At 39.0% G+C, this 15,389-nt stretch overlaps 1 protein-coding gene across 1 annotated transcript in view; it reads left to right on the forward strand.

The window, feature by feature from the left end:
• The first annotated feature begins 9,406 nt into the window (after positions 1-9,406).
• Positions 9,407-15,389, forward strand: part of efna3a (ephrin-A3a) — a 100,914-nt gene continuing 94,931 nt past the window's right edge. Inside the window, exon 1 of the mRNA XM_027143993.2 lies at positions 9,407-10,093. Within this exon, the coding sequence (XP_026999794.1) occupies positions 9,990-10,093 (104 nt within the window). The 5' untranslated portion in view covers positions 9,407-9,989. The remainder of the gene's footprint in view (positions 10,094-15,389) is intronic.

Raw genomic sequence — 15,389 nt, forward strand, 5'->3', positions numbered from 1 at the left:
TTAAAAATCATATCGCTCATACTACCAAAACAGCCTTCCCAGCCAACCCCAATTTTATCATCTCTACACTGGCTACCTGTTAAGTTTAGAATTGACTACAAACTGCTGCTACTTACGTACAAGGCTCTTAATGGTTTAGCTCCCATGTATATAACTAGTCTTCTAACACGTTACAATCCTTCACGCTCTCTGAGATCACAAAACTCAGGACTTCTGGTAGTTCCCAGAATATCTAAGTCTAATAAAGGTGGTAGAGTGTTTTCTTATTTAGCTCCCAAACTTTGGAATAGTCTTCCTGATAGTGTTCGGGGGGCAGACACACTTTCCCAGTTTAAACGTAGATTAAAAACTCATCTCTTTAGTCAGGCGTACACATAATACATCCCATAATATCATGCACCAGTACATCAGACCAGCACATTTTTATGAACAGCAGATATGTTAATCCCTTTCTACTGCTTCTCTTTGTACCTATCCCGAGGCATACAGACACTGTACCAGCTCCCAACGTCCTTTGTGGGACGAAGCCTTTGGACGTCCACTGAACCGAGGCCGACTCTAAGAATCCTGAGACATCTCCAGTTAGACTCTGTGGTACTGAGGAGATCAGAAGTCCTTGATCCTTACACCAATACAACATTTAACTGACTGTATATTACAATCACACCCCCAGTGTCACCCATATGAGGATGGGTCCGCCCTTGAGTCCGGTTCCTCTCAAGGTTTCTTCCTTTACCAATTTAAGGGAGTTTTTCCTTGCCACTGCTGCCTGAGTCACCTCAGACTTGCTCATAGGGGAATAAATACATACACACTGTGAACTATATACAACTAATAATAATCTAGAATTTTTATTCTGTTAATTCTTATTTCTTTTATTATTCGTTAATTCCTTTATCATTAATTATGTTTACCTTCTGCTCTGTGTTTATGTTCTGTAAAGCTGCTTTGAGACAATGTCTATTGTAAAAAGCGCTATACAAATAAACTTGAATTGAATTGAATTGAATAATAGTTCTGATGAAGGTATACTGCGACGGCTTCACTAATTAAGACAAACGGTGTGCTGGCAGTGTTTCTTCTACATTACTGAGTCAAACGAGATATTAAAGCAATGAGTCTCTTGATGCAAGCGTTTGCCAGCACTCCACTGACAGCCAGCAACACTGAGGCATCACATAAAACAAAATACAAAATAAAGGAACAAAATAAAACAACAAAAATGAGAACATTTACAGCCACTATTGTTCATGAGCTATCTTTGGAAATATTTTTTTATCTTGTTGATGTTATATACATTCAGTAATTAAAAGGGGAAGGTTCCATTTGTAAGAAATTCTTTAGAATGGATGAATGGATGGATATGTGAAATGTGGAACAGAGAGATAAAAGACATCATAGTGCATTTGTGAACAAATTTCAGAAGACATACAGAGTATCTAAACTGGAAATGATCATAAACCTCCAGTGAATAAAAAACCTCAGGGAAGGCAATTAAGAATTAGCCCAGGATACAGATTAATGTTAGATGAATGATAATGGATTATCTGGATATTCAGTTTGCCCGGATCAGAAGTACTTGTAAATTAATCTCTGCTCACTTGAGAATGCAATAAAAAAAAGTGCCTAGATTCGCTAATGTCTTCTGCTGCCAAGCAACAGGCTAGGAAACAAAAGGCATGTGAGCATCTTGGCATGAATAAAAATGTGGCTTGATGATTCTAAACATTGGTGTCAGGGTCGAAATACAGCTAATACACACACGCTTATCTTTCATTGAAAACTTATTAATACTTATCCCTTAAAGAAAAGCTGAAAAAGTTGCCTAAAAAAGTGGTTTTCCTCATAGGGACCAGCCAAATGTCTTATCCTTGTGTTGACATTCGTTACAGACTAAGATATAAAAGACTTTTTTAAAAATGTAAAGTTTTCTGTTAGGGGTCTCCGTTCTAGCAGCTATAAACATTCATCAATCTGATTCTTGTTCCTTAAGACAAAAATGCACAGTTTAAGAGAGAAACCGCAAAGTGCAAGTCTATCTATACTGGACTAGAAATCTCAGTGAAGGTTCTTTAACATTAAATGGTAAAAAGTGCAATGTGTTGTTCAGTAATAAATTTTAAATGCAGTTGGTGAAATATTGGGGTCTATCTCCGACATACAAACTCCCAAAATGTCTTTGTTTACCTGTACATTGTATTCTTTCTTCTTTTTCTTTTACGTCTTCTTATTTTAGCAGGAATCCTGACAGTCTAGGGTCTGCAGAACTCTCAGCATCACTCTTTCCCATTTCCTTGCCATCTGCTTATGAGGTTACTGTATGACTGAGTGAAGATAACTCGCTTTATAATTAAAGCTGTATGATATGTGATAGTATAAAGATCTTTTATATAATGTGTTGGAATATTGTTTGCCTGTTATGCCTGATACACTTGAGCCTTCACATGACCAGACATGATATTGTGTAGTTTAGTTAAACTTGCTGATCGCTTTTAATGTGTAATGGGTTTATCCCTATAATCTATCAGTACAGTATATTGTATGAGCTTCTGTTATCACTGATTCTTGTTATGGGTCTCTCGCTTGGCTTTAATCGCTAGGTTTAGCCACTTATTTATTTGTTGTCCAACTCCATGTCAGACAATCAGGAGGCGTTGAGACAAGTGGAATAGGACACGGCTAGCTGCAAATGGCTTTCAATACAATGGGATGAATTTATGGACTCACTTAAGTGACACTGTCCAGTTCAGATAGAGTTTTTTTTGTTTGTTGACAAAACAGGAGTTTTTTCACTGGTTTCTTTTGAATACCTTTAGCAGAATCACTGATGTTACAGCATTTCTTTTTCTTGCTTACTGAAATCAGGGATGTCATGGAATCAAGAATGGAAGACAAATAGAATAGAAGCTGTTATTTTGTCACCTATACATTCAGCACAGTGAAATTCTTTCTTTGCATGTCACAACTTTGGAGGTTGAGATCAGAGTACAAAGTCAGACATGATACAGCACAACTGGGACAGAGAGAGGGTTAAGGGCCTTGCTCAAGGGCCCAACGGTTGCAGACCCTAATTCGGTGATCAACAACAGCCTTAAACACTTGAACCATAACTGCAAAATCCAAAACCTTATTGTCCAATGCTGTTTGACTGATAGACCTACATTCTGTTGGGTAGAACAGAGGAACTGATACATACCTGAAGTGACATTAAGAATGTATCATCACTTTTTTATTTGCATTGTATTGGCAAACCATGCAGTGGAAGCTGGTTTTGTATGTTCAGACGTATTATGACTTCCTGTATAAACTTGGACAGGAGTTTGAAGGCAGATTGAATGAGCTTAAGCCTTGTGTTGTATTCATTGCCAACTCCTTCATGGAGGTTATTATGAGTGAGAGTGCAGAGCAGATGGCTGAAGAGTTCAGTGTCAGTACTATAGAGTTAGAGATGGAGATAATAAATCTCCAAGCTGAAATCCAGCTAAAATCTAAACAGCACTCACAACATTTTTCAAAGCTCAGTAGACGAAGAAAAATACAAGAATAATCTCTAAGCAGTCCTGAAATAATTTGTTTTATTTGGTTTCACGCACCTTCTGATATGAATGCCACTATGGGGATGTGGTAGCTTAATGGTTAAGGTGTTAGGCTGCCAATTGGAAGGTTGTGTGTTCCTATCCCAAGGCCACCAAGCTGCCTCTGCTGGGCCCCAGAGCATGCCTGTAAAATGCCATAAATGTAATTAAATCTTTGAACTGAAATTGGGCAAACAAGTCTTTATTTTCACCACATATGCATTACAAGCACAGAACACTATTCTTCACATATCCCAACTTTGGTGGTTAGGGTCAGCACACAGGGGCATCTATGGCCTTCCACAATTGCTAAACAGTGGTAGTTTGGAGTGCTGGGGCTTGACCCCCGACCTTCCAATCCACAACCCAGAGCCATAACCACTTGAGCCATCACTGCTGCATACTGATTGTACTTTAGAATAATCTCTACAATCACAAGGAACCAAACACTTTTTAACGAGCTACGTTTTAATTTGAATTAGCATTTCAGTAGCATGGGGGGCACGGTGGCTTAGTGGTTAGCACGTTTGCCTCACACCTCCAGGGTTGGGGGTTCGATTCCCGCCTCCGCCTTGTGTGTGTGGAGTTTGCATGTTGCGTGCCTCGGGGGTTTCCTCTGGGTACTCCGGTTTCCTCCCCTGGTCCAACGACATGCATGGTAGGTTGATTGGCATCTCTGGAAAAATTGTCCATAGTGTGGTTGTGTGATTGTGTGAGTGAATGAGAGAATGTGTGTGTGCCCTGCGAGGGGTTGGCACTCTGTCCAGGGTGTATCCTGCCTTGATGCCCAATGACGCCTGAGATAGGCACAGACTCCACGTGACCCGAGAGTTCGGATAAGCGGTAGAAAATGAGTGAATGAATGAATGAATTTCAGTAACATAATTTTGATGTCAATATAAGCTGTTTTTTAGTTTGATAATACTGGATACATTGACTTTGCTTTAATGGGCTGGTATCTCTCTCTCTCATTTTCTACCGCTTATCCGAACTCTCGGGTCATAGGGAGCCTGTGCCTATCTCAGGCGTCATCGGGCAACAAGGCAGGATACACCCTGGACGGAGTGCCAACCCATCGCAGGGCACACACACACTCTCATTCACTCAGTAAAATAAAAATTGAGGTAAAATATATTTGCATTTTGGCAGGAGTAGAAAGATAGGATTGATATCCAAATCGCCAAGACGCATTTATGTGGCCTAATGTAAAGTTTTAACAAATCAGATAGCTATCGGATCAGAGAAAATATGATGTGACCAGGTGTAAAAAGGCCCATAGTCATGTTTTGTTGTCATATTTGTTTGATGGACGTTTTGTTAATCATTGTTTTGTTAATAAAGCAGTGCTTTCACCTTATCCTGCATGTGTCAGGACTCTGGATTTTGGCCATGTGCCTTTTTGTTTATGTTTGGTGTTCACGTGTCTGCCCCGCCCTTATGTGTCTTGATTATTATTAGTATTTAGTTAAGCCGTGTTGCCTTGTGCAGCGCGGAATCCTATTGTCTTCATGTTTGGTTTTGTCTTTGTCCTGTTTTGTGTTTTTCTTTAAGTTAATAAATCCCTGTTTTCGTTTAGCTGTCCTGCAGTTGGGTCCGTTTTTTACCTCGCGCAATTGACAGCATGTGGGACTATCAACGCTTCCGGCAGCACCTTAACCATCAAAACCATCAAAATAAACTATAAATGACTAGGTGATCAAATCTAATCCATCTTACTGAAATGAAAAAACTCCAGTTGCATAAAGCTCTAGCTTTAATAGACCTGGTAAAAGCAGCTGACCCTAGCCACCTAATGGGCTAAATCTGATGAAGGAGTCATGTCAAAAAAGAATGCAGATATGAAAGCATCAGAACATGCAGTATTTCACCAGGACTAATTTTAGATGCAAGCTCTTACCCTGTGAGTGCCTTCCATGGGAATGGCTTTTGTGTTTCTCTTCCACTGGGGACATGTTTTGCCATTTCTTCAACACCAGTTCTGTTTTGTAACCAGCAAAGGGTGCTGCAGTCATGTCACTGTATGAGAATGGGGACAGATAAAGGTTGTTCATGTTGGACTGGAGCTGACAGCAGTCTTGACACTGGAGATATTTTGGCTAAGTAGGTGACTGGAAGGCACCTGTGAAATATTTGACAGACCTGACAATGGCACCTACAGTACAATACATGGGAATTGTGGAAGTAGTAAATGAGTAGTAAATGAGTGATTGCTTTAAGAAGTCACACATGGAAACTTGAGGTGTAGGGATGTTATCATACAGTATATCTTATCTTCTTATATGTCAGGATCCTCTCAATGTTTTTTCTTTATATTTTCTCAGGGAGGTTTTCCTTGTCCTCCGGCTTGCTCATTACATTGGTATTTACATTTACAGCATTTGGCAGATACCCTTATCCAGAGCAACTTACATTTTTATCTCATTTTATACAACTGAGCAATTGAGGGTTAAGGGCCTTGCTCAGGGGCCTAGAAGTGGTAGGTTGGTGATCCTGGGATCAAACTCAGAACCTTCCGATTGGTAGACCAAAACCTTAATCACTAGGCTTCCACATCCGCTCATTAGGAACAGATGCATAATTTCTATACTGTATTTGTAATGAGTCTGTCTGTGTTTTCCTTTGTTTCTGTCTGCTGTCATTCCCTGCTGTTAATTGTTGGCCCCGCCCACTTATTTGTTATCATGGACATTAATTGCACTCAATCTCTTCCCCAGGTGTTTTGTCCTAGTCTTTGATTGTCTTTGCCTTGTGATTGGTTCTTGTTCACTATATCTACTCTGTTTGTCCATTTCCCTGGTGTTAGTCATTGTTGGTGTAGTATGTTGTCTGGTTATGTCTCTGTTCCCTATTCCACTCAGTGTTCTGTCGAGTTTTTGCCTGCCTATCTGTTGTTTATTTCTTGTTTTGGTTTAGTAAAAGTTCAAACTGCACTTGGATCCTCACTCACCTTTGTCTAATCGTGACAGTATTAATTATATGTCTGTAAAGCTGCTTTGCTTTATACAAATAAAATATTTAAGAAATTTTTGACCACCTATTAAGGATTTATTCAATGTTAAAGTTAACTTTTATCACTCATTGTTAATTGAAATATTAGCTCATTTGCATTTTTCAAGTGCAGAAAAAAGTCATTGTTTTTATTAACTTAGAACAACACTTAACACCACAATGTGCATGGAGCTGAAATAAACAAAACACAAACATAACATAAAGGCATCACTGAAACAAAAGGCAAAATATAGATGAAAGTAATAAAGACTAAATACCAGACGCAGCAGTGACTTGGCAAAGACAGACACAAAAGAGCAGATAAACAGTGCAACACTTTAGATATAATGGGAAACAGGTATCAAACAGAAAACGAAACGTGGCATTCAACAAGCTGTAGCAAAACACCTGCCAGCACCCCTGGTGGTCAGGCAAGGAATTGTCCCAGTAGTTAAATTAAATGAAATACAGGTATAGAGGCCTTTATTATCACAATATATACATTACAGCACAGTGAAATTATTTTCTTTACAAATAAAAATTGAGGAGATTGGGATCTATGATACAGCACCCTTGGAGCAGGGAGAGTTAAGGGCCCTGCTCAATTACCCAACAGTGGCAGCTTGGTAGTGCTGGGGCTTCCAGAGCCTTAATCACTTAAGCCACCACGGCCCCCAAGTTCTCAAAAGCATTGCAGATTCTTGAGAAAGATTTTTGAGAAATCTTTTGAGTTGTTGATATTTGTTCAGTATCTGTGATTAAATTACTGTCAGTAAGGGACAGTGACTCACGTATATTTTTTTTTATCGTACCTACTGTTTATTTACTTATTTATTTTGTATTATATAGTGCTTGCATTTCTCTAATTACAGCAGTTATAGAGAAATGCAAGCATGTATGTATGGGGCCTCAGCAATAGTTCAAGCTTTACCCGGCTAGTTCTGATAGATAAAGAGTTCTTGCATTTTTAGACCTTTTCCTTCAAACATCAACATATTATTCCTTAGAAATAAAAACATTGAAACAGTAGGTTCACAGGATGACTTCTGCCATGGAGTAAGGTGTTCAGGTGGGAGTTATGCTTAAGTTATTAATAGTTACATCCATAGATGTCGCTGTTGTTAAGTTTCCTAATAGTCAGAAATAAACAGAAATGCAAAAACAAGCTATTTTTAACAAATATTCAGTCAAGGTAAGTAAAGGTGTTCATTCTCCTGCAGCTGCTTTTAACATCCAGGATTATCCTGAGTATTCTGATGAAACAGCATTTTGTTATCTGTACAGAAAACTCAGATGGAAAATGGACAAATCATCGCAGCTGTTATACAGTTTGCACTTATTTTTTCCCACAACCAGCACAAAAATTTACATACATATAGCCTGTATCTGCATTAGACATCTAATTTTGGCTTTATTATATAAACAACTAACTAACTAACTAACTAACTAACTAACTAACTAACTAACTAACTAACTAACTAACTAACTAAAATAACAGATGTGCATGCTCCATTAATTCATTTTTATTCTATAAAAGTGTTTTATTTTCAATTTAATTATGCGTTATAAATAACGTTGTTTGAAAGTGAAGCAGTATTCAAATGTTAATGGTTAGAAGGTATTGGTTCATTTTCTATAACAGAATGGCTTGGACATTCTTATTGGCTGTAATTCAAACAAAACCTTTATATTAATGCAGGGAATCATTTCCATAGTAACAGCTCATTCACAGGGACTCGTACACTGCTCCATATAATCTAAAAATGAATCAGTTGATTTAAAAATATGTTGTTATAGAACCAAGAAAATTATATACTCATTAATATGGTGAAATCTTCAGAACAGAGGAGGCTGTTGTGAGAATGTAGTTTGTAAGCTACTACAAAGTGATAACAGAAGGTTCCACATTATGTTCAACGTTAAAAGGTGCGTCATTAATACAGTGCATCATTTATTAATAATTAGAAATTGTAATCATTGGTAATTCTTTGACAGAAAGAAATTAATGTTGGGTCTGTGGTGAACTCAGAGTTTACGATGACCCATTGGTTCTTCAGGAGCTCTTGGGTGCACTAATATAAACTGTTTTAGAAAGGACATTATTTACATTTACACTATTTACTGTCCAGTGTCACCCAAATGAGGACTTCCCTTCTGAGTCTGGTTCCTCTCAAGGTTTCTACCTCATATCATCTCAGGGAGTTTTTCCTGGCCACCTTCACCTCAGGCTTGATCATCAAGTAAAGATGATAAAGATTAATAGTAACTTAATTCTAAACCTTACAATTTATGTATTTATTTATTTTTCTTCTTCTTTTTTCCCATTTCTATTCTTATGTAAAGCTGCTTTGCGACAATGTGAAGCTCGATACAATTAAATTGAATTTAATTGAATTAATTCACTGTGTTACGTAGAATAAAACACTTCACTCCCTGCTGTTTCAGGAGAAATTGTCTACTTTGCTTTGAGCCACACCACACCAGACCATATGGATGTGGATTATTTTTCTACAACAGCATCATGTTTTATTCCCCACATACTGTAACAAGTACACACACAAGGACACGTGTCTGTCATTTATGTTCTGGGTCACAGGTTCCCAGCCCTGGTCTTGAATTCCCCCCTGACCAGGACCCCATTTTAGTTTTTATTTCAATTAGATTTAGGTGAATCAGGTCTTTGGAAAGGAAAACACGAGAATATGCAGAACAGGGGGTTCTCCAGGACCAGAAGACTATAACAAAACTGACTGGAGGAATGTATGGAGATGGAGGGATAGAGGGGGCGTGGCTGCGCATAGTTGAGAGAGAGAGAGAGAGAGAGAGAGAGAGAGAGAGAGAGAGAGAGAGAGAGAGAGAGAGAGCTCGAACCTAAGAAAGGAAAAGGTGCAAACGAGCTGTATCTGTTCTACTGTTAGCCTACAGCAGTCTTATTTTGCTACCGTGTAAAGGGACAGATGTACAGTTTGGAACACAACTTCAGCACTGCGTCAGCAGCAGGAATCTTAGTGTCGGTGCGTGACATTGTGACGCAATAACGCGCGGACAAACCATGTAGCAGGTCGCCTTGTTTTATACTTCATTTTTTTTTGTTGTATAAGGATTTGTTTCGCTCGTATGAGATACGGCTTAACCAGTGAAAGGGATGTACAGTATATCTGAAACTACTGTAGTCCTCGAAGATGAGGTGCCTGGATGAGCTGCACTGTGGATGTCATTTAACGGGGGAAGAGCGAGAGGGACGCGGGACGTGCAGCGTGTAAAGCTGTTCCTAGACTTGTAGGAATGTTGTAAAAAGAAAACAGGGAGCAGGAGGACTCAGGAAGAGAGAGAGAGAGAGAGAGAGAGAGAGAGAGAGAGAGAGAGAGAGAGAGAGAGAGAGAGAGAGAGAGAGAGAGATTGAGATTGCTAAACGTCGGGGATGTTATGGCTTTCCCAGTGATCTTCCTCGTCTTGTTCGCCTTCAACAACTTGCGCCTGACGCACGGGAACAACCGCCATGCCGTGTACTGGAACAGCTCCAATATCCAGTAAGTGGCTCAGAACATCCCCCCTTTGCCTGTTTTAATCCTGAGGGTATTTTATTTACTTGCAGTTGTCAGATCTATCGGAGTTGGCAAAATTATCAGACACACATTTAGCTCTAACGGAGTGGAGCTCACATGATATACAGTGGATAGATAGATAGATAGATAGATAGATAGATAGATAGATAGATAGATAGATAGATAGATAGATAGATAGAATTAAACTACTGGGTTCTATGGTGCTGCTTTTGGGAAACAAACGTGCATTGGTCAGTGTAAAGTAACAGAAATTCTTGTTAAAATAACGTAATTCATCACATTCTATCAGGAGTCATTAACTACTTTACCTTTTGCTCTGCCACACACACACACACACACACACACACACACACACACACACACACACACACACACACACACACACACACACACACACACACACACACACACACACACACACACACACACACACATGCACACACATGCACACACGCACACATACACGTGCACACACACACACACATTTGTCGATGGAAGTACCGGTTGCCATAAACTTTAGAAAAGCTGTATTCATTAATAATTAAACTATAAATCTGAGTTTTAGGTCATGTGACCTGGCCCACACTTTCTTCAATCAGTGCTGAAAATCCTGCTTTGTCTGACCAGCTCAATTTGATAGGCCATCTATGCTGGCTGTATGAATGTCACTACACTGTAGGAAATAACTACAGTAAGGCATTTAGAAGGTTTTATACATGTGTTCATCAATTAATTTAATAAGGAAGTTGGAAAAAAAAACCAGCTCCCGAGAGTGATTAATCAATAACCAGTTCGGCCTGGGTTGGTCAGACCCTGCCGGATTTTTCAGCAGGTGAACATGGCGATTTGTTTAAAATCATCCATGCTGAGTTTTGACCATATGTAAGCTGTCACATTGTTTTTGTCAGATAACAGCCGGAGAGGGTGAAGGTTAACACATGCTTGCTCCAAGACAGCCAACTGCACCTTTCTGAACATAGATAGATAGATAGATAGATAGATAGATAGATAGATAGATAGATAGATAGATAGATAGATAGATAGACAGACAGACAGACAGACAGATGCAAGATATGACTAGTGTCACTGTGATTGGCAGGGAGAGACAACATGCCCCTCCCACTTTACTTGACTTGGTGTGTGTGTGTGTGTGTGTGTGTGTGTGTGTGTGTGTGTGTGTGTGTGTGTGTGTGTGTGTGTGTTTTCATAATGTATTCTCAATCAACTATAGCTTGTGGATATTTGTAAATCTCTTGATTCCTGCAGCGGAAGTCTGTGGCATGTTTGAATAGCTGTCACTTTATAATTACGGATGATTGTATTATGTATTTATCCAGACAGGATTATTTGTTCTGGGTGATGTCTGTAAAATATTTTTTTACAACTCATTCTTCTTTGAGATGAAATTTTCATGTCAGGATGGCATTTATGTACAGTGTAAATGTGGGGCAAGCAAGTGCCTCCACATGATGAAAAGCCCTGACATAGGTGATCGGTTTCATATGCATTCATATGCAGTTGAAATTCAGAGAACATTACTGGCTCGTTTATGATACGATTCATTTATTTTATACCATTTAACATGAGATAACTACAGAGCTCATGGAGAGGTACATTTATTTCTAGAAAACCGAAAATGAAATTGTGTTATTTAGTAAATGCCTATTTAGCCCATAACATCACATTTTTGTGATTTTTTTCCCATTCAGGAATGTGGATATGTGTACCAGATGAATAAATAGGGCACATTGATGTGGTTAAAAAAGCTTTTTCCCAATGCAAGGGGCAACATCTGTTCACAGCCGCTTCTGACTCCGAGCGTCTAAAAAAACTAAAAAAAATTATAGTTTGGTATGTACTTTTTAATTTAAATCAACTCATCTATCTATCTATCTATCTATCTATCTATCTATCTATCTATCTATCTATCTATCTATCTATCTATCTATCTATCTATCTATCTATCTATCTATCTATCTAATCTTTTCTTTCACAGTCAAATCAACCATTCCATACCAAGTCCAATGCTGATTATGAGCTCAATAAGCTGATGGCAATTGAGGTTATTAAAGAACATCATTGTTAATTATCCCTGTTTGCTCCTATGAGCTTGTTTATGACTTGTGTAGCATTGACAACAGACTTTCTGCAGGACAGGTTTATCAGGTATGCAGGAACACGTTCACACACACAGAATATGATTTGCCAAATACATGCGGTATAGAAATCTGTGTGTAACAGCAGCCTCGAGAGTCTTTTTCTTTATCCTACTATGCTTGGATAAGTGCTATAAAATAACATATGAATTGACCCAGATTGCAGGTAGCGGAGACGTCTGCTGAGGACTCGCATCATGAATACAGATCTTTTATCAGTCCTGGGAGGTTTGATGCTCTGGGCTTCAGACGCTTTTGAGTAAAACTGACCCTGTCTGACAATGTCTCTGTTTCAAGATATCAGGGTACAAGCCCAAGGGGAAAGGAGGAAAGGCTGGGGGACATGTAGGGCACACGGCTGGGTGAACCCCTTGTTTGCTCTGCCCTTGTGCAACTTGCTTGGTCCAGGTGGCAGCACAGTGGTGTCCAGCTGTGAAAAATGGGCTGAGATATTTCAGCAGCTTTATGTTATATTTCTCTACAACAATGCAAAGAGATAAAAAGACAGAAAAGATGTTTCAGTAATGTAAATAAAACCTGTTTTTTTGTTGTTATTCATATTAAAAAGCGTGTACGAAACATGTCTCCAAAAGTGTGTACGAGACTGAAATATTTGGTAGAGAAAGATTTCTGAATATATACCGTCTATAGCCACATATTCAAAATGAAATTTACTTGATGACTTCTGGTTTTTGTTTTTTTTGTGACATGGGGAAAGTTACTCATATGCATGATGGGGTAAACATATGCTTAACTACAGCAGTAAGGCCCAAAAAGCCGTGGTACAGTGATTACAGCAAATGGGCGTCATCAGGCACAATGTAGAGCGGAGCTAACCCCCTAAAACCTTTAGTGGCATGGTTGCCAAGCAACACACAGATGCAGCAACCTACGGATGGAAAGGTGCTTAAAGATTGGGGTGATTATTAACATTTATCTGGATATCGGCATTTGCTGTGCAGGTTTTTGAAGCATTCTTGAAGCATTTGATGCGGTTAGCGCATGTCTTTGCTGGTACAGGAGTGTTGGTGCCTTTTAATTGTGCTGTAACAGAAGCAAACATGTCTCTACACTATTGCCTCTCTTTGTAGGCTCCAGTCAGGGAAGATTGCAGGGGAGATTCACATTTATTGTTAACTGCAAACTTAGTATACGTCAATAGTGGGTGGTATTTCTCCTATGGAGTGACAGGACACAGTAAGTTCTGTGGCTGCTGCTTTGTGTGTTTTTGTGCATTTGTTTATTGACAGTGTTGTGCACTTCTGACCATTGTCGCCCTGGTGGATAATTCTGGCTTCAGTTAGCAGGTGTCTGCTTTAGTTCTGCATCCTATATGCAGCTGGACATCATGTGCAGTTGGGCAATGGTGGCACAAGTGGTTAAGGCTCTGGGCTGTTGAATGGAGGATCAGGGTTCAAGCCCCAGCGCTGCCACTGTTGGGCCCTTGAGCAAGGCCCTTAGTCCTCTCAGCTCCAGTGTTGCTGTATCTTGGCTGTCCCTGTGCTCTGACCCCAACTTCCATAGTTGGTATATGTGAAGAAAGACTTTTACTGTAATGTAGGTGTGGCAAAATAAAGTCTTCTATTCTACATCAACCCACGTATTTGGCTTCAGTGCCTTGAGCTTGATTTTTTTTAGGTCTGTCTTTGTTTTTGTCACGTCCTTCTTTTTCTGTGCATTTCTTGGTACTTCAATGAAACGCTGTAGCTATTGATAATTTCAAGATCTTACAACACACCAGGATCATTTATGTACCAGTTTATGATGACCTGCACATACTGTAGGTGAAACTACAAGATTCACCTTTTTTAAAATGGTATAAAACTGACAGAGAGCTTGGTTTAAAAATCAATAGTCAGGTCTTTCTCAGCACAGCGAGTCTGAAAACAGCGAATGCACCACATAATCTGTTTAACGCTCCAGGCTTCAATTTTCCAGCTCTTCAATTTGTCTCTCATTAACCTCGTAATATCACCTTTCAGTTTTATCTTCCCCATCTAATTTGCCCAGCTTTTTCAACCAATCCTCCAAACCAGTAAAACCAAAAGTTACAACAAATCCTGACATATTGAAACAGTATATTTGGTGCAGTGATACAGATGTAATGAAGTCACAGGTGTGTTTTAAAGTGTAATTTATGTACGTAAATGGCTCAGCCAATCAGAATCAAGCACAGGAACTGTCTGTATTATCGCTTTTTTATTAGTTCCATTCAGATTATGCAAATCGCCTTTGTGTAGTTTGTGTAGATTGGTTGTGATCTGACCATATTATAAAGTTGATAACTTCAACTAAAGTAATTTTATGTATAAATCATTTGAGTAAATCTCCAATAAAGATAAAAATCTCTCTTCTCCGAGACAGTTAAAGGGACAGTAATATTAAAAAGGCGATTAAAAGTGTGCAGTTTCTTTTCAGAGAGATTGTGAGATAGTTCTAAGACATTTTATAAGGATTTTTTTCAGACTTCTCTTCATTCGCTAGACTAGCTTGAGCTTTCACTGGCTGACGCATGAGCAAACCAATAATCACCAACAGTAGCTGGTTCCTACTGTAGCTTCTGTTTCTTCCTTGATTTGTTTGGCAACATGGAGGAATTATCTGAAACTGCTGCATGTTCCACAGCAGACACGGTTTAAACAATGGCTGTTTGCAAAAATATTAAAAGGCACATAGAGATTTGTTTAACGACCAAGAAAGTCATCCTAAAGATGGCTGAAATCCAGATAATACAGTGAGTGGAAGTGAAAAACACCAGAGCCAAGAAACAGCTCTGAGGTAAACAAAGGCATTCGTTATGAGAATACAAGTGAGCGCATTAGTGATAGTGTGATATTTTGCCTGTTTATATTGATATCACACGTAAGAAAGGGGTCAAAACTAGAGTCAGAATGGATGCAAGTGCAGAAAATTATTTAATAAAGTGCAATTCAAAATGAACAACAACGAAGCAAACATACTGTACATGGAAACACAAATGCTAGTGAAAGAGGGATAATGGGTTATGTAGTCAGTGCCGAAAGCTGACATGACAGAGCCTCCCCTTTAAGGAATAGCTCCTGATGTACCTATTTTTCATCTTGTGAAACATTTTGTTCAGTTAT

This window comes from Tachysurus fulvidraco, chromosome 7 (assembly GCF_022655615.1).
Source record: "Tachysurus fulvidraco isolate hzauxx_2018 chromosome 7, HZAU_PFXX_2.0, whole genome shotgun sequence".
NCBI lineage: Eukaryota > Metazoa > Chordata > Actinopteri > Siluriformes > Bagridae > Tachysurus > Tachysurus fulvidraco.